The 23,678-nt window shown below is 45.6% G+C and overlaps 1 protein-coding gene across 3 annotated transcripts in view; it reads left to right on the top strand.

Moving 5' to 3' along the window:
• Positions 1 to 616: 616 nt before the first annotated feature.
• Positions 617 to 23,678, top strand: part of IPO11 (importin 11) — a 90,363-nt gene continuing 67,301 nt past the window's right edge. For 2 of the 3 annotated variants that reach the window (XM_078862004.1, XM_078862007.1), the window contains exons 1-7: positions 617 to 790; positions 1,970 to 2,207; positions 9,511 to 9,611; positions 11,442 to 11,514; positions 16,922 to 17,125; positions 20,419 to 20,551; positions 23,003 to 23,061. In XM_078862004.1, coding sequence (XP_078718130.1) covers positions 2,070 to 2,207; positions 9,511 to 9,611; positions 11,442 to 11,514; positions 16,922 to 17,125; positions 20,419 to 20,551; positions 23,003 to 23,061 — 708 coding nt within the window. In that variant the 5' untranslated portion in view covers positions 617 to 790; positions 1,970 to 2,069. Of the gene's footprint in view, positions 837 to 1,969; positions 2,208 to 9,510; positions 9,612 to 11,441; positions 11,515 to 16,921; positions 17,126 to 20,418; positions 20,552 to 23,002; positions 23,062 to 23,678 lie in introns of all 3 variants that reach the window. The other variant, XM_078862005.1, reaches the window with a different exon arrangement.

Consider the following 23,678-nt stretch of genomic DNA (forward strand, 5'->3'; position numbering starts at 1 on the left):
AATATGTAAATAAATACTCTTTGGTTATTTCGGTAAAGTCACGTAGGTATAAAATAAAAAGAATAAAGCAAATAAAACTAAACAATTTGTTGGTTATCATACCAGGTAAAGCCCACTGAGGTTTTTAACTGTTAGACGCGACCTGGCCACAAATGATAGCATCAACAAAGTGGCTTAAATTTCGATTTAAAGCTTTCGTGACTTCAGGGATTCATCTTCTTGGTTCTTTCGGTAAAGTCACGTAGAAGTGAAGTAATACAATAATAAAAATAATTGTATTTTATTATGTTTTTATTTTATTATTTCCCTTCTACGTGACTTTACCAAAAGAACCAAGAAGATGAAAGTGGCTTAAATCGTGTGGAAATTAAAATGTTATTGTAGCCAGGTCGCTTCTGAAAAAAAGAGACCTACACAGCTCAGTGGGCCTTACCTGTTACAAAAATGTAAAAAAGAAAATTCTACAAAAAAAGTGTAGTTTTTAATTACAGCTTAGTGGGGTTGTTAGACAAGTTAAAAACCCCTACGTAAGATGGCCGCTGTTGTGTCTCCTGCACGTGCACAGGCAGCAATCGAGCGTGTTGTGGATTTCCATCGCTTCGTCGCAACGGGCAAGAGGCGGCGTGGTTGGTGGTGGGATAGCAAAAAAAAACGTGAGAGCCATGCCGGGACTGGATAAGGCTGCTGCTGCTGCTGATCTCGGTTAAACGCAACGAAGTGAGAATAATCGCTGGAATTGAACGTCAGCGATAATGGAATGAACTCGCTCGGTGGACGTTGATCGTCGCAGGTGAGAGAAGCTCGGACGAGGGAGTTTGAGCTGCTGCTGCCCGGGGGTGAGCAGAAAGGAGAGGATGATGATGATGGAAGAACCCCGGGGGAGATTGTTTGGGCGGTGTCGCAGTGAGAAGGGGAACTCACGCGGCCGAGGTTGATTGTAATTCCCGCTGCTCTGCCCGTCTCGGAGGCTGCTTCGTGAGCGCCGATTACACGCAGAGCTCTGGGTCTCTGTCCTTATCAATGTGCTCCCACAAAGTCCTCTTCGTTGGGCTCTGTATTCGTCTATATTAAGTGGCCCGCGTGTTGTGGCCTCGTATGTGGGGCCGGCCCCATGTTGTCTGGCCTCAATGATGGCATCTCTTTAAACGGGGTGGGCCCCCCATGTTCTCTCGTCTCTCTGCAATGCGCTGTTTAAATGGGACCGATGGAATCTGGGCCACGTTAAAATTGTCCCTTTTAACAGGGTCCCGGATTTTATGGGCTCCCAAAATGTCTTTTTAAACGGAACTCATAAAAATGTGCCCAATGTCCCTCTGGTTTGCTATTAAATAGGCCCTATGTCATCTCGTATTTGCCTCTTAGTTTTTGGACATTTACAAGACAATGTCAGAACGACATCCATATTCATGATGCCTCTGGGGCCGATACTGTACTTTTTGCAATTTTCCAGCTGTTTAAGATGGGGATCTTCACGTTCTCTTGATCACTATTTCATGGGCCCCTATCTTAAATCTAACACGTTGTGCGGGTGGCAATGATACGATTTATACGATGCAACATTTCAACTTCTCCGACCTATTAAACCAAGCCACAGCAGAATGAAAAAGCTACCCCTTGAAGAATTTATGGGGTTAAATGTGTTTTATTTCATTATTTTCGTTTTCTTTTGTAATTCCAGTTTTTTCTTAGGTGTCCTATCATGAGACAAAGTATCGCTTTGTATCTCTCAACCCTTTTAATCAGAGAATGGCCCATGGAAGCGGATATCACAGAGCTACCTCTGAGATCACCGCAATAAGCTCCGGTTCGCACAGTAGGGGGCAGCAACTTCCCACTGCATATGAGAGTAATGATAGTCGCATCACATTCAAACAAATATTTTCATTTCCAGCTGTAATGTAGTCAGGTGTTTTCTTTAACGTGTGGATCATTAACAATCTTGAACTCCTGTACCCCTTCCCACCCATAGCTCGTTTTGGAGCGGTTTGAAGACTCTGGACGTTCGATTCGGCGGAGAGAGTGACACATCGCGCAGAGCGCTTGCTCGCGACGCAGAGAGAAGAAGGGCCATGGAGCTGGCGAGTGCGAGCGTCGTGGTGATCCAGACCCTGACGCGCGCCACCAACCAGGATGCCAGCGTGCTCAAACCGGCGGAGGAGCAGCTCCGCCAGTGGGAGATCCAGCCTGGCTTCTACAGCGTCCTGCTGGTGAGCACTGGCGCCAGCTGTGACGCCGACTTAAAGCCATGGATGCACAAGAGCCAGTGTGAATTCCGACTGGAATTGCGTCAGGATTGTAATTGATTAAAATTCGGAATGTAATTGTAAATTTGGAGAAGAATGCTGCATAAATTGTCATAATATTTGACCCCGGGTCTGTTGTACACAAAGCAACCGTTGCCTTCGATGGTAACCAGAAATGTATTCGCTCCAAGCAACTGTGGCAACTTGGTATAGCAATGCCGTAGAGCGTGATTCTTCAACTATGTTTCCAGGCAGGCTGAATAATAAAACTGGTATGTCCTGGCAGGCCACGTATCGACATCTGAACATCTCTGCTAATATTGATCTCTACAGCTCTGTCATCTTAATCGTTGTTTATCTCTCTTTCATCTCGCTTGTCTATATGCGAGCCAATTCCCTTGGTAAGCCATAGCTTTGTGGACCACTTCAAGGGCAGTTGGGGACCACATCTTGCTTTGCGCTGCCAGTTTTAGAGCCCTGGCATAGAGTGATGGAGTTCTCTGAAGACTGTGCTTGATGACCAATGAGCATTTCATAGTTGTTAACCTTTTGTGACCTGATTTATAGTTTCATACTTTCATTTATTATGAAAGTTTCCAGTAGAATTGCCCACTAGGTGGCGTAGCAATCATATTTAACCACTGTAGATTTGGGCAACTGAATTTACTATCATAGAAAATGTTGCAGAAACCATTCCTGTCATTGTTTGCCCGAACATGTACCCCGTGTGTAGTGGGCCTTTTGGTCCTTTTTTGTGGTTCAAATAACTATTACATTTCTATTCAAATATGTTATTTAGATTTTTTTTATTTTACATGGGGTTTAATGTAGTATGCTGGTCTGGCCTGTGAGCTCAGTGATAGAGTGGCTTTCAGTCAGAAGGTTGCGAGTTCAAATCCTGGTTGGGTGTTCATTCAGTCCATCATTCCTCAGAGGTTGACAAATTGAGAACCACATTGTGGAGAAATCAATAGTGGTTGTCCAATGGAGAGACTTCCCCCCTCCGTAGAAATGTGTAATTTCCACCATTCTCTCTGGACTCTAAATAGGAGATGAACGCTGAAAATATCTGACTTTTGTCAGTTGTCATCTGAACGAATTGGACCGAGCAGAAGTATAAGGATTTGGGTAAGACCTGCCCAATTCACGTGATAACGCAAGTAACTTGGAAAATCATGGAAACGCCACTTTTTTTAACTAGCTTGTGTTGTCCATCATCTTAAGTTCTGGAATAACTGGTGAACTTGCGTGCATTTGAGGCAACTCTACTTGGCTGTCCAACCAAATTGGAATTTCTGGTGCTCAGCCTCCTGTAGCGATCACTCGCTGTTTGATGTTTCCGAGTTAAGAGGTGTTACGGCATCCAGATGTCTATCTGGTGCTTTGACGGGCGACTGAAGCCTGCTCCATTGTGTCTGATTTAAGACGATGATTGATAGTATTACGACATTTAGGTTCAAATTCAAAATGCCACGTTTTTAAATTGTGTTTTTTTTAGTATGGCCGATTTTGTGGTGATGCACGGGGGCCTTTTGCGATAAGATGTCTTATACAAACACGAGTGGTGGGGATAAAGATGGTGTCAGAAAAATCATTGGCATTTTTTAAAAGAAGAAAGCAAGTCAGTTTGGCGACATCTCACCGCGGCTTATCTCACAAACAGCTGCTCGGGGCCACCGCAGCCCTATTGCCACCATGCTGTGTGTGTAATTATTGATCGCTGTCCATATGAAATACACGGTCTTTTGGGAGGAAATCGCTTTTATGAACGGACCCACAATGGTCTTTGCAGCCAACTGCTTGCAAGTGTCAGCACTGTTCTGCTACTGTGTGGATTTCCTTCATCGGTGAATGCATTGCATTGACCCCGCACTGTGCTGCCATGCTGCGCGTTTGCTGTGGAACGACATCGCTGAAGGTTCGCAGCCTAATTTGTGTGGCAGTTAAGCAAGAGGGAGTGCTGCCCAGTGACTGGTATGGGGCTTTCTATCCGCCACTTATTGTTCGATTCGATAAGTGAATAAGTGTTTTGTGCCATCCGCCTTTGAGCCTTCCAGGTCTGTGTTTTATAGATGATGGCAAAACTTTTTTTAAAATACAGTAAAACCTTGGATTGCGCGTAACTTGGTCTGCGAGTGTTTTGCAAGAAGAGCAAACATTTTCAATAAATGTTAACTTGATAAACAAGCAAGGTCTTGCAATACGAGTAGTACGTATACGCTTTGTCTGTCGAGCGTCACGTGATCACAACTGAGCCAATAGTTCTTCTCTCTATTGCTGCGGGATTGTGGGTAAACGTCTCCCATGCTCGGTCTCAGTCGGCGTGCCTCACTCGTATAGTCAACATCCGTGCGAGCGTATACTGTTTACTATAGTGTTGTGACCACCACGTGTGTGTGCGTAAAGCATTTTTTTTATTTTGTGTCCAAGTGTAGTGACTGTTCTTTAGTAACTGTACTGCAACAATGCTTTTTGCCTCCTCAAAAGGAGGCAAAAGCAAGTGTCATTGGATAGGTTCCTTGTTAAAGTCGCACAAAAAGATTCCAGTGAGCCAACAGATGGCAGTGATTCCGTTAGTGTCAGTGAAAGTCGTCCTACACATTAACCCTCCTCCTCCTCTCCTCTCTCTCGTCTGCCTCACACCAGCCACGATTAAATGTAATTAATGCATTTGATTGCTTTATATTAAATTGAAATAATAAAATATTAAAAGGTATTTTGTATTAATAATTTTTACATGAATATTTTTGGGTTGTGGAACGAATCATCTGAGTTTCCGTTATTTATTATGGGGAAATTCGCTTTGATATACGAGTGCTTTGGATTACAAACACGTTTCTGGAACGAATTATGCTCGCAATCCAAGGTTTTACTGTATATAAAACCGGGAGAGAAACTGCTGTCTAGTGCAATAATTTAATTATTTCTTACAATCACAATCCATGAGGGCCCCATTAGATTTTTCACAATTTTTTTAAGCAAATCATGTTTGGCAGTGATGAAAAAAAATGCAAACCACATGCATTATCAACATTGACTCACATCAAATAATATAATAGGATAACATTTTGACAGGCAGTATCTTTTATAATTGGTTCTGCTCCGAAGAAAAATCATTGCTCATAACATAAGCTTTGTGATATGTCTTTTTTTAAATCGTATCAAGGCAGTGCTCACATCAGCTTATGATGTACTGTATATATTTTTAGTATAGAGCCAGTATCTTTAAAATTACAGTTATTGACAAATTAGGTGTTTTTGGTCACTGTAGTTTTGTGATCAAACATACACACGATTCATATGTGGAATTGATGGCAATTTTTTTTATTGTGTTTCCACTCATGGGGAGATGACAAAAATATAAATGAATGAAAGTGGATTGTAAGTGTTACGGTGAAGCTGACATGGGGTTTTTCCCCCTATAAAACCCCTCAAATATGCTTTCTCATTGAAATGCTTTCCATGTGAGGATGAAGATGAAATCACTCCCTTTCTGTCAGGACAGACACTGAGTCCAACCGGTCAGCCTCCAAATTGTAGTGCAACTCTGCACTTGAGGCTGAAACTCGAATTCAAACACCCATGGTCTCAGTAGTGCCAACTCTGTGTCGCTGACCTCCGAGCCCACCCGGTCACAGAAAAACAGTAATACGTCTTCAACGACTACTCACCCTGCTCTCGTCGTGACAATGAATGAATGTCGGCAGGTGATAGTCTCAAGTTCCATCTTGAGTGTCTCAGCATAGCTTTTGATGCACGGCAGGTATCAGGAGATACTTTACATTTCCCGTGTCTTTCTTGGAATTTCAACTCAAACTAATAAATCATTGCTCACCAGCCTCCCCATCACAAACTCGGGAACGATAATGCACTCGTGTTTAAATTTTAGCCGGCTGCGTGCTAAGTTTACTTTGTTTAGATTGACACGTTTGATTCAGATGTAACGCCTCGCTCAGGTTGATAATACCACACGTTGCCCCCTGTTGTGCCTTCGGACTACCACGTCATGGGTCCAAAAGTTCAGTTTGTTTTTCTAACGGGGAACTGCAGGTGTTCCGACGGCTCTTGCACAAACCATTTCACGCGTGTTCACCCCAGTGGTGTCCCGTGTTTGGCACTGGTCCCAGGACCCATTCACCCCCCCTCCCCGATTCCCCCTCCCCCGGCCTTTTGTAACCCTGTGTTTGGGCCCCTCCAGCCCATGGGCCTCAGCATTCCGGGTGGATTCAATTAGCCGTTTAAAGTTTCGGCTCCATCGCGCTTGCATGAAGTGTTCAATCAATAGTCTAGTCCAGGGGTCGGCAACCTACGGCTCCGGAGCCGCATGCGGCTCTTTACGGGCTGCTTCTTGACGATATGTACGTATGTACAGTATGTACTCAGATGCATTGCGGCTCTTGAAATGCTGAATTTTGTACCGAATTGGAAAGAAATGGCTCTTCTTGTTATTTTGGTTGCCGACCCCTGGTCTAGTCGCTTTTTTACATTATTGTGAATGTAGTGGCCTCTAGTGGCTGGAGGTGGGGGGGGTCACACAAACAAATTACAGAAATTACACATTCCTATAGCTGGTATCTCCATATGACAAGCACTGTTGACATCCGTACAGAGTGGTACTCATTTTAACTGACCCCGTTCGGTGTGATGGGTTGAGTCAACCCCCGAACATGGTTTTAGCTCGAAACATTCTGATTGTGAGCCTGGTGACTCTACCGCTGATCCATGTGGCCGGATTTTATGTAATTACCGCTTATTAATAATGTAGACAGCTGCCGCGTGTTGCGTGCGAGTGCTGTCTGAACGTTTCAGCATTTGAAATCAACCTTGGTTTTACTCCAGGTGGCAGCACCGTTCCACCTGCGAGCGTGTTCTCTCCCTCCACGTTTATATGACCATAGGATGGCGCTCGCGAACTGATGCAATGAATCCTCACCCTAAAGGAAGATGTCATAGACTCGCACAGATAGCCATAGATTCGCACAGCTAACCATAGACTCGCACAGAAACTCACAGACTCACAACAGAGACATATCTCTCATTGTCTGGCTTGGAACGTAACACTATTGTCATGAATTAAATGCTTATCAGCAATGAAGAAAATTGCATGTTGCAAAGTATTGTTTAATTGATGCGTATGCGTGGTTTTTCTTCCTTGTTTTCATCATAGTTGTGACGATCAATATACTGTAGGTGGAACGTGTGCAATTGACCGATGGGCTGACTGCCATTTGAGATCTCTGCCTCATTATCGTTAACGCAATTTAGCAATTCATTACACAGACTGCTTAATATTCATTGATGTAGAATGCAATTTACTGTGTGCTACATTATGAAAACACAAATTGCATCTGGCTTATTTTTTAAAGTACGTAAACTCATTCCCTGTTTTTTTTTCTTCTCGCGTGTGGCTGAGTGTAAAACAGTCAAAGTAATTTAGCTTTCAAGGTCCAGTTTATTGAGCCAATTAATGGCGTTTGTGGAGGCCACTTGCAGCTCCTCCATTCCTCCTTTGAATGATCTTTGGGGCAGCGGTTTAGGACATATTATACGGCTTGCGGTGTGGATCCGCAGTCGCAGCTGGGGGCATTTCTTTATTTACCTTTTGCGCGTGAGATAGACGCAACACCCGTTGCGATCTCCTCGTATGGTTGAATGCGGTGCAGAGTTTTCTGGTCACATTGAAGCCGGGGGGACGGTGGGGGTGGGGGGGGTTTCTGTGTGGGGTCGGAAATGATTTGTCTGTTGTAGGCGCCCGTTTTTGTCCGCTCTGCTTGCCAGCATTCGTTACACCGGGTCAAACCCTGGTGGTTTCGAGAGCTTTTGCTCGGGACTTAATTGGTTTTCGCGATGTTTGGCAGGCTCTTGGTGGGTTTTGCAGCTCCTCTTGTGTTGTCTGCAGCTCGGGCTTTACAACATCATCCCAGGGTACTCGGTGAGCGTTCGAGCCTCTCTACGGACATTGGTGAATGTGCGCTAGCTAATTCATGAACCCCATTTCCAAACCCAAGTAACCTAAGACATCCATCTAATTGACTTGTAACTATCCCAAGAACAAGTAATAGGAATAGGTGACAAAACCATTGCCGTTGCAGGACCATCATTTTGGAACAACCTTGTTTCCTCTCTTAACCCTTTCCGAGACGTCTGCAAGTTGCAGGGTGGGTCCCGTTCACCGCAGAATCTCGGAACACGCAAGCGGTTGGCGTTAATTTGACTGAGAGAGACATAGCGCTGCTATTTGTAAAGACATTGAACTGTACTCACTGCAGAGAACTGTAGCTATAGGACCGCACTTTATGATAGCTGGTGCCAAACTGTGTCACACGCCCTCCCGCATGGCCATTTACTTCCGATTTCGTTCAGAATCGATTCGATTCCCTTGGGAATAAATTCCGTTCCGATGATGTAAATGTACGGAATCGGAAGAACTGATGACGTACACGTATCTCATCGCAATGGGAAAGGGTAACATCGTAAATCTTCCTTCAAAAAATATCCTGAAGCAGAAGATCAGTGCTGGATACAACTGCATTTGCAGTTGTGATTCGAAACTTTCATCCTGACCCATGTATCGGTAGTTCAATTTTAATGTACATTTTTATTGAGGGACTGTGTGTTGTCTTGGTGTGGTCTGCGACTGTTTTTACTGTTGTTTTGCTGCATTGCCCAAGTTAGGAATTGGTGTACTTATGCAATTTGAACTTATATACTTGATCTATTTTATGTTTTTTATGATTTGCTTACCTTTCCTATACTCTGCATTCTTAACGTTTTTTTGTAGTGTATATTTTTGTAACTTTCTGACCCACCCCTACTGAATATGTTGAAAAAAAAGGCTAAATATTTGTTGTTGGAGACTGATGCAGATATCTCCAGCGCAATGGGCCGTGATCTCTCTGCTGCAGGATGAAGGCCTCACCGTGTTTTCAAAGTTATCGCGCCATCCCTCACTGTTGTAATTTCCACAGTCAATCTCGCCGCACGTGAGCTGATCTGATTATGGTGGTCATCCTCTTGGGCTGTGTTCTCTAGTTTGCCTGCTATTCTGTCACCAGTCTCAATCGTTGGATATCATCGTTTCCAGTCATGATACATCCCTGCCCAGGCAAATAAAAAAACATGTAAACTCAATGCGATGTCTCAAACTTGTATTTTTTCTCTCATACGTTGCCATCCTCTTTCCATCTCCCGTTGAATGGTGTGCAAACACTGCATTTCTTATATTAATTCCTTAACCGTTTGCCCTGTGACCCCATGAACCCTGCAGAACATCTTCATGGACCACAGTCTGGACGTGCATGTGCGGTGGCTCGCTGCCCTCTACTTCAAGAATGGAATTGACCGATACTGGCGGCGCCTGGCTCCCAAGTATGCACCTGTCACCCTCAGCATTCAGATAGCCTGGCGGTGGTGGCGCATACCTGTAATTAATCACCGCGGAGGCGTTGAGGGTTGGTGGATCAGACGAAGCTTGCGAGCCTCCTTTCCCATGAGCGTTGAGGAGGGGCCCATACCCTGGTTTGCCAACAGAAGGTGGTACAGCAAAATGTGAACTCTTATCTGTTCCGTCTGTATGGGGTAGTGTTGCCCCCTTGCATGTGTGGGATTTCCCCGGTTGCTCTGGTTACCCGCCCGCATGTGTAAATACTCATTGATTGGCCGGCATCATCTTAATATATAGAGGACTGCAAAGCTTGGGCAATTGTTGGCGCTGGCTCACCATGTGGCTGCTGCCTGTCTGCTTTAATGTTTCCCCCTCGTGCCTCTGAATTGATTTCTCTCTTCGAGAGTGAGCGAATACTCTGCGACGGCGGCGGCGCGTTACAAGCTGAAATATATATTTTTTGTCGTCATCTGCAACTCCTCCGAATAGGAATTTGTCATCATCATCGTCGTAATTGGAATTCATTATTAGGAGCACATTGTAAAGAATCATCCACAGGAGTTTTGGTATCAACCACCACCACCATCATCGTTATAATCATAATCATTACCATAGGGATTTGTCATTGAATTTAATCATTATGAGTGCATTGTCAATAATCATCGTCAACAGAAGCTTATCCTTAGCTATCGCCATCATCCGGTGCATGTCTGAAGTTGGCGTAATGGGAATTCATCATCATCATGATCATCAGGAGAAAATCATCATCACCCATATTTTTATGTCAATTATAATTTTCAGGAGCACAATACGGCATTATTATCACCATCATCGCCATCGGATAAAATTGTCAGGAACAGCATCGTCATAATTACTCATATCATAAATAAAAATCATAATCTTCATTATTGGAATTCATCATGAATGGAGTGCAACATGGGTAGCAAATAATGATCATCACCATCATACTTAGAGTAGTCAGAATAGTCATCATCAGTCCGTGTAATTGCCGGCTCAAGGCTTGGGTGTCCATTGTGCTCATCATCACCAAGCTGCATTTAACCGCACCGCCGGGCGCTCTGAGCCAATGAGAACGTGCGATGGGCCGTGCGTGGCCTCCTGCTAATGAGAACTCGGTGGGACGAATGACGGCACACCACGTCAAATTCATGTAGAGTAAATCCCCGTTTACCGTGCGGTCAAACGATGCGTTTTCGCGTTAACGCGGTTTTTAAAATATGGAAGGTTTTTTATTTATCTCGCACTGAACCTGCTATTCCGCGAGTCTGGTGTGTGATGGACTACTTTTCTGAGCGGCGTGGGTGTTGTCATCTTTGTTCGATGATGCTCGGAGCTGGTACCTTACGATGCGTACTGTGGTACACGGTGTGCCTTCCAATTCTTCAGTCTTTGTTCCGGCAGCATCTTTGTGTGCGCAGCGTTAGCTCCCTTATCTTTTTCATTCACCATATCTCTGTATCACACACTTTATATATTTGAATAACTGACTGTCACACAGCATATTTATAGTATTACTATATAAACGGGACACATTTAAAAATAAACATCTAAAACAAATAAAAAATTGTAATAAAATTAAGGGCTGGAACGGCACCCCCCACCTTTACCGTTATTCCTTACGAGAAAACTCCTCCTGCTTAACGCGAATTCTCTTTATGCGGCAATTTTCAGGAATGCAACCCCCCCCCCCCCCCCCGCGTTAAGTGGGAACTTGCCATATGTAATTTATGCAATGATATAAATGTGAATAGAATATGAAGATGATGTGTTTCCTACTTGTGCTTGCTTTTCAGCTCGCTGTCGGAGGAGGAGAAGTCGTCGCTCCGTGCCGGTCTCATCGCTAACTTCAACGAGCCGGTCAATCAGGTGCGTCTTCCACCCCGAGAGAAATGGGAATCCTGCCCGCTAATTGGTCGCACGGGAGCATCTATTATTAAAATCCCATTTGTTCTTGTCGGCCGTTGCTGCCTTTTTACATTGGGGGCAGGAGGAGGAGAGGGGGAGGCGTGGCTGTCCTTTTTTTTTTTCCCATCACCAGAAACGAACAGCGTTTCCTGAAACTACTTTTACGCGCCCAAGGATTGTTCAATTTACGGTTTAATTATATTGGAACGTATCCTCGAGGATGGACGCTGAGAAGATGGAGCGATGCGATGGGCGTGTGTGCAGGTGCTGGGTGGACTGTTGCATCGTAGGATTGTGATGGAGGATGGTGGCTCAGGGAGGTATTCCTCCAGCAGTGGATTAACCATGGCTAATGTTGATAATATTTCTCTGTCGTACTATTGGCAGATATTGTTATCCATGCCTGTTTGGAAAAATAACTTGGACACCTGCAGATATATACGGATAATAGGTTGCATTTGCTGCCACGTCCTTGTGACTCCAATTGTCCGCATTTACTGGTAACTCATTTGTGAATAAAACGGGAATAATTTTACAATATCATTATCTACGGGCTTATGTCAAGCCAACGCTCACTGAGCGCCACCCCATGCAGTATTGAGATTGTGTCGCCAAAATTCACCATAACACATAGGCTTTCGTGACCAATATTGATAATAAAGGTTTTTCGGTTAGATCGCGTAAGTATAAATGTGTCATAACCCTCCACCACTCGACACAGCCAGTAAGGTTTGTCATGTAAACAATGCACCAATTAGTTACTACTACAGCCCATCGGTGTATTGGAGAATAAAGCCACAACATTTACAATTTGAATATGACATTTCGCTCGTAATTACATCCAGTATCATCGGGCGAGTTGCCAGAATAGTGAAGCCATCCACCTGCTTCCGGTCTTAAATAGAGCAAGACGGCATCAGTACTGAACCCATAAGGTGCAGAAATCAGAGGCGGAGGGGGGGGTATTGTAATTAAATAATAGTTTAGTAATCATGTAATTAGTATTTTTCCTCTATAAGGAATTGTAATTGTAAGGTGCCTTCTTTTTCCACGCGTTTGTCCCACTCGTGTAGGGTCCCGCTGTCCTTGCCAACCTTCTCCACACTGCCCTGTCCTGCGCCATTTCTCTTTCCGCTCCTCAGGTCACCATGTCCGATCATTGTAATTGTAAGATGAGGAGATCAAGAGGAAGGCAGAAGAAGAGGTGGGGCAGGTGGATGACTTCACTTTTCTGACAAATCGCCCGATGATGCTGGATGTAATTACCAGCGAAACGCCGTATTCAAATTGTAAATGTTTTGGATTTGCTCTCCAACAAACCGGTGGGCTGAAGTAGTAACTAATTTGCGCGTTGTTTACGTGATAAACCTTACTGGCTGTGTCGGGTGGTGGAGGGTTACGACACATTTATACTTACGCGATCTAACCCAAAAACCTTTATTATGAAACTTCACCATGCTGGTCAGTGCGGGTTGGGGAAGAGGGGGGCCTGGGATGGTTGAGACTTCACTTGCTACTGACGTTAGCCACGGCGGGGAACCGAACTCTAATGCCATGGTCTATAGCTCAGAGCCCTAATCACTGGGCCAGCACGTGGATAACAGGAAGAATCTGCACGCAGTTCCACATCACAAAATGCCACAGTCTTGCTCAACAGCGTAACGTTAAGATAACGACTTCCTTTGGGAATGTCGGATGGTATTTTATTAATTGGCGCTAACCGCGTGTCGTCGGAATTGCCGGTTAGCGTGATGTGTGCGCTCATCTGTCGAGGTCATCGCTTATTTCTGCTGGCGGAGAAGGAGGTACGGACACATTCGTTTTCTCAGACACGTACACGGAGCGAGTTGCAGATAAGGCCATGAGCGCACTGCGGGTACTGCGCCACACGGACTTTTAAGGCCAGAGCCTTAGAGGTGTGGCTCAGTGGGAGTTGATAATTGCCATCCCAGAGCGCTGAGCCAGTACGACGGAGATCAGCTGGCTTCTCAAGTGTAGTAAGTTGATAGTCTCGGGCCAAGTTACTTTTCATTCGTCAATTAATATTGGCACAATTCCAGATCTGAGAATTACAAAATTTAAATCGACTGCCATATGACTTGCCTTTTTCAAGGATATAAGTGGATGCACTATCTAGTATGGATTAGAGGCTTTTTAAGGGAATTCAGAAGTAGTCTAATACATTCTTCCAGGGGCTGTGTTCCGATACAAAGGTAATTCACTGCTCGATGTGAGAATTCTGAATGGGACTTGTTTTTTTCTCCATAATAAATCTGCGGCCTTCAAAAATAATCCCAAAATAATGTGCCCTGGAATTTATCCTCATGAAGTAACAAACCAAATTTATTCATGGCATTTTTTGTGCTGTCGTGATTTAACTGGTTGAGACCATCAATTCGCTAAGCTTAAGAACCAGGCTTTTATTCCAAAGCCAGTTTATGTGTGTCTCTGGGTCTCTGTGCGAGTCTCTGAGTCTCTGTGTACGTGTCTGTACACGAGTCTCTATTTATCAAGTTATTTTGGACTGAGCTCAACCCCAGATTCGAACCCGTGGATCTCGGCAGTACCAGCTCTGCGTCCCTGAACCCCGAAACATGCGGCCACCTCGCTGAGAGATCAGTGCAATTCGTGTGATGACGGCACAGTGTCAAATATGGGCGTGCCGGCTGGCGCGATAAGATGAACCGTGGGTGGTGGCGCTCCATGTGGGAGGGAAGGTCATGCGCGGGTGCTACGTTCGGACGGATGAACTGCGGCCCCCCCCCGTTTCCCCATTAGTCGACGAGCAGGCGGTCCCTTTGGCATCGATAAATGAAGTTGTCTTATCAATTAAACATTTCTCCAGTGGAACACGTTTCTAACCTACATCTAAGATTCATGGATCGGTGGAAGAGCATGTGGCTTATTTTAAAAGAGTGCCGCGGTCGCGTTAACACGCTGACACGAGGGGGTCGCTCCCAGGTATTTTCCGCCGTGCCGCGGCAAAGATTTCTTGAAAAACAAAACGATATCGCCTGCGTTTGAATTGAGCGATGCATTATGAATGTGCATTTTTCTTTCATGATTCACGATATTTGTTGTCGGCTCGTGCTCGTTGGCTCGTACATGACGCCATGTTTATCTTTGCGCTTGAATAGTAAAAGAAAAGTAATAATGATCGTCACGACTTATCACGACAACCACCCCTTTGGCCTGCAGATGCTTTAGCATTTCGTAGGCTGTTCATCACACATCCCTTATGCTCGTGTTGCCTACCACTAAATGGATTGTGCTTTGTACATGTTTAAAATAAATATATAAATCCAACCAGGTAGTGCCATTGTTAAAGCGTACAGCTTCATGATTGTAAGGCCACGAATTTAAATCTTAGCCATAGTCGACTGAGCGCTTCATCTATCCTGGGCTGATAAAATGTGGTTCCATTTTGTAGAAGGTAAGCATTGGTTCTCAGGATAGACTCATCCCAACTACCACTGGTTGTAAACACGAGATAAAAACTGCCCCCCACCTTGCTCCTGCACACGCCACCTAACCTTTTTATCCGAAACAGAAAGCTGCAAATGAGGCCACATTTGGGAATCCTCTATCAATCGGGGCTTCAGTCAGCTGATTTTTTTAAAGGCAACCAACCCTCTGTGCACGAATGCCCAGGTGGAGGATTTGTGGTTTAGGCTGTGCGAGTACAGAGCACATTTCACACAGGACCATTCCATTAAGTTCAAGCAAGAGAAAAATGAGAGAGCGGTGTAGATTGAAATTTCGTTAAACCGCACATGCTCATGTTATTCGCACCCTTGTTACCACCGAACACAAAGTGTTCCGGTTGTGTGTAACGTGTGCTCGCCACTCTGCCGACAGCATCTGGCTAAACACGCTCGGCGTGTCGGAGAGCAGCCTCACCACATTCTAATGGTAATTGGCCGCATCCCTTGATACATTTCTGCAATTTCAATACGGTCTCGTCTCCCCAGTAACTCCCGGGGGTTGATTAGCATTGGGGGGAGTCCTCCTAGGAGACCGATAGCTATTCACGCGTTTTACGAATTGCTTATGTCCTCCGTGACCCGGCTATCGCGGGCGCACGCTGCATTCCGCGCCCATGTTGGTTACCGCGGTGAAAAGATGGGCGAGATGAAAGTATAATCCCCTGTTATTTCACAAACGTTCATATTTCCAATTGTTAGGATATATAATGGTGTTCATACTCTTAGGTTTTTTCGGTAAAGTCACGTAGGTAAAAATAAATAATAAAAATAAAATAAATAATAATAGAAATAAAATTATAAATCACGACGTTTCGGAGGCAACACAAGTCTCCGTCATCAGGTAAGTGAGGCAATGCATCGCTCAATTCAAAACGAAACGTGATTTATAATTTTATTTCTATTATTATTTCTATTATTTTTATTATTTATTTTTACCTACGTGACTTTACCGAAAAAACCTAAGAGTATGAATCCTTGCAGGCACGAAAGCTTCAAATCTAGAATTATAATGGTGTTATTGGCACATTGATTAACATTGATTCTTGAGCTCGCCATACATGCGTTGAATCATATGTTTAATAAGCATGTTTTTTTTTGTATACGTTGTATGTAATGGGTTCAATTCTGAAATAATGTGTTGACCCCAAATCGTGACAATTCAATTTAGAATTTCCAGAGAGGAGCAGTGGGGGGTGTTGGGGGCAGGGTGGATAATTGGTGAACTACAGCTGCGCATTAGTTCATTATATGGTGCTCTATTAGCTGCTGCTTCAAATAATTTACAATTAAACCGAAATATCTATTTCGAGCCTTTTTTTCCATCGAGCAAGTCTGTTGCCCGTGGCCCGTGTTTGGCGCCCGTGATGGCAGCAGCATTGGTGGTGGGGGTGAGAGTGGTGGCAGTAGCAGTTGATGCTGCTCGTGACGGCTATGGCTGAGGTGCGGTGGTGGTGGTTGTTGCTGTGATGATCATCGTTGTGGCTTGTTTGTATAATTGGTACTTACATTGGTGCTGGTGTTTATTATTATGTTTTAATATTACCTTTGTTTACCCAGGAAATAAGGCCAGGTGGCTCGGCGGTAGAGCAAGGGGCCTGCAGTGGGAAAGTTTCTGATTTAAAATCATCCATCCGGAGTCAATAAAAAGGGTACCGCTTTGTGGGGAAGTCAACAGTGGTTGTCCTCCTTAATCAAGACTCACCCCCACCATCGCAATGTGGAATTCCCACCGCTGGGCCCGGGTTATAAATAATAAATGAGCACCAAGGCCTCAATGCAAATTTTAGCGAGAAATCGCGTTGACTTTGAACGCGGGAAATGCATTAGTCATCGAATATTTCCGTAGCTAAATATGCAAAACGGATCGATACCCTGGCGCTCAGGTGGCGACGCAGATCGCGGTGCTGATTGCTAAGGTGGCACGGCTGGACTGCCCACGCCAGTGGCCCGAGCTCATCCCCGTGCTGCTGGAGGGTGTGCGCACGCAGGCCATGCTGCCCCAGCACCGTGCGCTGCTCACTTTCTACCACGTCACCAAGGTGCTCGCCTCCAAGCGCCTGGCAGTCGATCGCCGTCTCTTTCAGGAGGTGAGCCGCCCCCCCTCGCCCGCCCTACGTCCCCCTCCTTCTTTCCTCACCGATCGTCATCGTGGCGAACCTCGTATCGAGACGTCATTCGTTCATCACGCATAGTCAGCGAAGGGCTGTCGTGCCATACGTGTGACCTCTTGCGAGAGCATTCGCGTAATCTGAACTTGCTGCCGTTCGAGTGTCTCAAGACGTGGACGCACTCGTATTCCAAGACCTGTTCGATTTCCAATAGGCTGTCACCAGATTAATGAAATAATTTATAAAGAGGGACGATACAAAATAGATTGTTCAACAGTTTGTAAACAATTTATACCCTTTAATCCACCACCAAAGGAGGGGGTAGTTTGACCATATTTCACCACGCTGGGTTGGTGAAGGATTAGTGAAGGCTACAGGGGGGCGGGGGGAGGAAGGGTGAGGGTGGGGGGAGCACAAGACTGGGTCGAACGTGAAATTATTTTTATTTAACTTTTTTCTTTCAGCAGGAAGGGCCCAGTGAGCAATGCTCTATCTCATGGCCAGGAATCAAACTGAGGTGGCCAGGCTCCTCATGCATCGCGCTAACCCGCTGCGCCACCGCTCCAGCACTAACGAGTTAATAAATAATAGGTTCTTAACGCGAATCGTGACCCTCCCATAATTGGACGATTCATACATTCATTGGGACGGGCAACGGTGAATCAATGTCATTCCTGCTGATTGCAATTGTATTATCTTTTTTTTTAACCCTTTGTTTCATCGCAAGGTCCTGTAGTCTTTTTGCGGTTCGCTTACATCGCCGTTATAGATCAGACACACGCGCACACTTTTATCCTTGGGCACTCCACCGCTGCCCTTTACGCGAAGCCTGCGGCTCAAAGCCGGGTCCTGCTCTCGTAAGCGCTTCTTCCCCTTGAGAGAGCTCCCGCTGCCACTCTTATTGCTGATCTTTGCATGATTAATGTCGCCGGTTCAATGTAGCGATTGTTGTGTGTGTGTGTCAGTGTGTTCGTGTGTGTGGAGACATTCTGCGGTGGTTGGCGTACTGCGCTGCAAACCTGGCGATTCTTTCTTGAGGCCAATAACAGTGACAAATATGAATCGGTTGAGGGTCTACCCCTAGGTTGGCTCGGCCTTATATAAATACTGTACCTGCTGCAATATGTAAACATCAGTGCTTGGAGAGACGAAGGTGGCAGTCCATTTGTGCCTGCCACACCCCACCCTAGGTGCTCGCTAACAGCACTTGCCCCAATAGTCTGTTAAGGCTATACGGGGGACCTTTGTCGTTGTATGTCTGTCCTTGTGTTATAAACATGGCCTGAAAATGTTTTGGTACTGTCATGTTCAGCTATTGCCGTTACAGTACCTTGAACTCCACTTATGTCAATGGATGCTCCTTGTTTATACTATACATTGAAACTGTTGATGTTCCATGTAGAGGTAATATTATAAATGCTGCTGTATTGCATAGTACGGGAGTTGCCACGTTACTTTCAGACCGGAGGGCCCTTTTATGATAGCGTTGGCCTTGTGTTTGTACAAATCCATCCACGTTTTAGTACACACGTGTCACGGTGTTCTGCGTGGTGCCAATAGTGGGCAATTTATTTATAAATTTTAATTTTGCTAAGTGGCTGCTCACACACACACACGTACACATGCCTTAGAAGAGTGCGTGGGCTGAGCTAATTAAATGGCAAAAACAAAAAAGGCGGTCGGTTTTTTTCCCCCGACACCGCGACCCCTGCGTGCCAAGTGCACGTGGGGCATTGACGTGGCACACTAGCAACCTTTGTGCGTGCGTGCGTGTGCGTGCGTGTGCGCGCGAGCCACTCATTATGGTTAATCACCACGCCTAAGCACGGCTCGTCAGCTCGTGCCGCAGCCTATGTTGGTGCGGGCCAACGCGTCTCTTACCTTCATCAACGTTGTCGTCGTCATACCAAAAGAATCACCGCCTCTGTTTTTTTTCTCATTCATTTGTTTAAAAAATTTAGCCATTTGGCCAGGGATTGGGCAAAACCGAGCCCACTTTTCACCCCGGAAACTGGAGAGCACAGAATAAGTGTTGCTAACCTCATATTAAAACTAACAATAACATGTCGAAGAATCACAATTAAGCAACAAGCAATATATATACTATAAAACATGACAATTAAAGTAAAAAAAAAGTCAACCTAGAGTCTCATTTATGACTTGGCCGCTTCCTTGTGAAACGTAAGTGGTGCAACTAAGCATTCGATTAATCGTGGTCAATTTGTTAAGTGAGCTCGTGATGTGTACCTCAAGATTTGCGCGTGTGCGAATCACGTAAGGATCAGTTTGTACGTCGTTTGTCAAGGTGGAAAGATGTTAACTACCCTGTCTTGTATGCAGGATCGGGTGGGTTCAATCCTGACCCAGACGCCTTCTGTTTATTTGGAGTTTGCATGTTCTCCGTGGTCGCGTGGTTTTTTTTCCAGGTCCTCCGGTGTTTCCCACCACACTTATAAACATGTATTTAGAGTATTTGGCTGCTCTACATTTCCACACGATAAGCCGCTTTGCTGAGCAATAATTAGTAGCTAGGTTGCTACTGTTAAAGAGTTATTTAGTTCAGTGGGCCTTACCTGGTAAAATAAAAATAGCTGGTATTGCAGCAAAAGGAGTGAACGCATCCAAGATGACCACCACCGTGGAGATGTATCTTGAAATACAGCATTGGCTATCTTAAAAATAACATTAAAAGACAAAATTACAGTCTTCATATTATAGGTGCTACTCATATCACTGTAAGAGCTGCTGTCACTTCTGCTGTTGTATGTATGTACGTTGAACTTTTTTTGCACCGTTCGTAGCCAACCGTGCTAATCAGAAGTGTTGCTGCTAGTCTATCTAACAGCTGCTGCTGAAATAGCTGCTGTTGACGTATTAAAACTGGAGAAAGTCGCCCTCCAACAACAGTAGAGGGCAGAGGAGCAACACTCGCAACAACGAGCAGAGCGCCGGGTGGCTAAAATGCAGCAAGTTGGCACAGTTGGGGGCACAGGTGGTTCATCTGCTAGTCATCTCAATTAGTGAACCCATGGCACCTGGTCTGTCCTGTGACCTGTCAGCGAGCCTTTGACACTTCACGCGGCCTCGAAATGCACCCGGCCTGGCAACAAGCGCCTTGGTGACACCGACTGTTGTTGTTGTTGCTGCTGCTCTAATGAAGCTGGTGCTGCTGGTCTATTAAAGCTGGGGCTACTGCTGTAATGACTCCTACTGCTGCTGCAATCGCTGCTGTTTCTAACATCGCTCCCTCGGTTCCTCTCCGCTGGGAGTAGTTGGCGTCTGGCATCTACGGCTTCTGCTGCTCGCTGTGGACTCACCACACCGAGTCCTTCCTGCAGCAGGTGGTAGCCAGCGACCACGATGCCACCGCTCACTCCCTCGAGCGCACACTCCTCTCGCTCAAAGGTTTGTCGCTCTTGTGTATATGTATGTTGAATTTATTTTTTGCACCTTATGTAGCCAACTGTGCTAATCGGAGGTGCGGGGAAAGGACAACAAACTAGACACAAAAAGCAGTTCTAAAGAAATAATTTTTCAATCTAGATGATTTAAAAACGCCTAGCTCCAGTGGCTTCCTAATATCTGAAGGAAGAGTGTTGCAGACGGCCCCAGAAGCACATCTGAAAATGCGTGATCTGACCGTCTTTGTTCGATGGTTAGCCAAAAGCCGCTGCAACGATGACCAGAGTTCACGTGATGGTTTATGTTCCTTGACGAAATTAGCAAGGTATTGTGGTTCATTTGTGGCAAGTACTTTGTGTATAATGAGTGCCACCTTATAATTTGTTTGTTCGGCAATCGGAAGCCAATGCAGCTCAGCGAGCAGTGGACGGACATGGTTGGATCTTGCAGTACCCCTCATGACATGTGCCAAATAATTTTGTATACGCTGCAGTGGACAGCGATGATGATGACGACGACGATAATGATGATGATATAGCCTGTGTACGTCGATGCAAGCCTGCGGCTTGTCCGTGTTTACACACCAGCGGTTGTTGATTTTGCCATTAGTTTTGTGGTTGACAATGCAGGTGCTTCTGTAGTTTGCGTGATTTCTGGCTCGCGATCGCTCGGTCCTTTTTGCGTACGAATGTTGAGCCATGGAAGGCTGAGTTGTGGTGGTTGGGTTGTGGTTCAAACGTTTCAAGTATATTTTTTTCGTGAACTCGGTGAGGACTCAAGAGACCCTGAGATGAGTCTCGTTTGCAAGTGTTGACCTGGTTTACCGATATGACAAAGGCAAAACAAATAAAAATAGGACCACAAAAGAACTGTTGTCACATGAGAAATTGGAAATATTACACAAATAATTCTCTGCAGCACAAATCGACTCGTGCAGTTTAACCTCCAGATTGAACACAGCAAATTACAAAACTAGGCCACAGAATCATGAAATATTAGACAGATATAGGGCGGTTATTGTAGTACTAATATGTCAACAAACCAAGGGTATGTATAGGTTGTTGACTCTTGTGGTGTACGTGAATAAATTATTCCAGTGGCATGTAATATCACACACACACTGACTCAGTAATCTTCATAATTCACGAGCCACAGTATCATCGTCATCATGAAGATCATCATAGTGAACACACATGCTCACAAAGGCATCAGGGTTGTATTAATTATCATCATTGGAATTAATACTAATTTCACCTTTGAACACACCACACAGTATTTACTTTCTTTGGGAAACGAACCACAGACGAGCAGGAAGGCAGCCACGCAATGGGTCGGCGCCAACAATTTCCCAAGCTCTACAGTCCTCCATTTATATATATATGAAGGTGTTATGAGCCAATACATGAGCAATTATATGTGGGAGAAAACTGGAGCCCCACCAAGAAAACCCACACGTGCGAGGAGGAAACACTATCTCGATTATTATTGCTCCATCTCCACGGGTGGTTCTCCTCTGAGGGTGCATTTTCTCCTTTGGCTGCGGTTCCTTCACGTAGTCCACATTTCACTTATCTGTGTACATTGCAGCATTTGGATTTCATTCACTGTTATCACCTTGGCCTGTATATTTTTTAGCCGTCCTAGTTTAGCAGCTTCCCTGGACCCTCGTGGTCTAATTGAGGCCACCCCCTTGGTTTGAATGCAAAGTAAATAAATTGACACCTTGTTGTGAGAGCTCCTTCAGTGAATTAATCAATCTCATCTCGAGTCTCCGCCACCACCAAAGACAAAGATCCCCCGTATAGCCTTCACAGACTCTTGGGGCAAATGATGTTAATGAGCACCTATGAAGGCTGGTACAGCACACGGGACAGTGGCCAGCACAACGCCTGGCCGCATTTATCTCCCCAGTGGTGATGTTTACACACTGGACCGGGTACTCGTTTGTGGCTGAGTATATCTAGGGGATAATTCTCACTGGCATTGGCCGTGAGTTGGAACCGAACTTGGGGTGCCAAGTTTGTCGCACAGCCTGTTAACCACTGCACTACCGCCGCACTACCGCTTCCCACCAATAGCAATAGCCGCCATTCGCCACTAATTGACGGTAATGTCACCACGGGGCCTGTGCCAGGCCAGGTGCACTTTGAGGCCACGTGAAGTGTCGAAGGCTCGCTGACAGGAGGTCTCGGGACAGACCCCCAGGTGCCATGGCTTGGCTGACTGAGGTAACCGGTAGATGTACCAGCTGTACCCCCTACTGTGTCACCATCTCAACCAACACCACCGCCTTGCACCACCCCTACAAAACACGCCCCCACATGGACCCCCAAGCCTCCACTCCTGTGTCAACTGTCGAAGCCTCCGTGAGTTCCCGTGGCCTCCCAGCCATCGCACGAGTTGACATTTCATTTCATTATCCCCCCTCCACCCCCACCCCCGACTCACCCACAGTGTTGAGGAAGCTGACGGTGCACGGCTTTGCGGAGCCACATGGGCACGCAGAGGTCATGGTAAGATGCAAATATTTCTGTCTCTCTTCTCTTTCCCCCGTTCCCTCTCTCCTCTGCCGCCCCATGCCCCTTGTGCTGCCCCCGTCACACACAAGCACACACAACACTAACTGCACCCCACGACAGCTCTTGTGCCAGGCTAGGTGTACTTTGAGGCTTCGTGAAGTGTCAAATGATTCCTGGGAAGAGCATGGCAGATGACAGACTGAGGTGTTGATGGATTAACTGGCTGAGATGACTGTCAGGCGAAAAAAATATTGGATTCCCTGGGTAGCCTACACAGGCTTTTGGGGTAAGTGCCATTAGCAACCACCGATAAGGGCTGAAACAGCACATGAGCGGGTAGATGGCCAGCACCTCACCCGGCCGCCTTTGTTTCCCTCATGGTGATGTTTATACATGGCACCAGGTACTCAATTGAGCACTCATTTGAGTGTCTGGTAATCGCCAGGACTGATTCAGGTAATCGCCACTGGTGTTGGTGGCCGTGAGCGGAAATCGAACTCAGGTCTCTGGGTTCGTAGTGTATCGTGCCAAGCGTTACACTACCGCTCCAACCACTGCATATACATGCGCAAGGATGTACATTGGTACAGGCGGCCCATTTGCAATACTAC

This window comes from Lampetra fluviatilis, chromosome 13, assembly GCF_964198595.1.
Source record: "Lampetra fluviatilis chromosome 13, kcLamFluv1.1, whole genome shotgun sequence".
NCBI lineage: Eukaryota > Metazoa > Chordata > Hyperoartia > Petromyzontiformes > Petromyzontidae > Lampetra > Lampetra fluviatilis.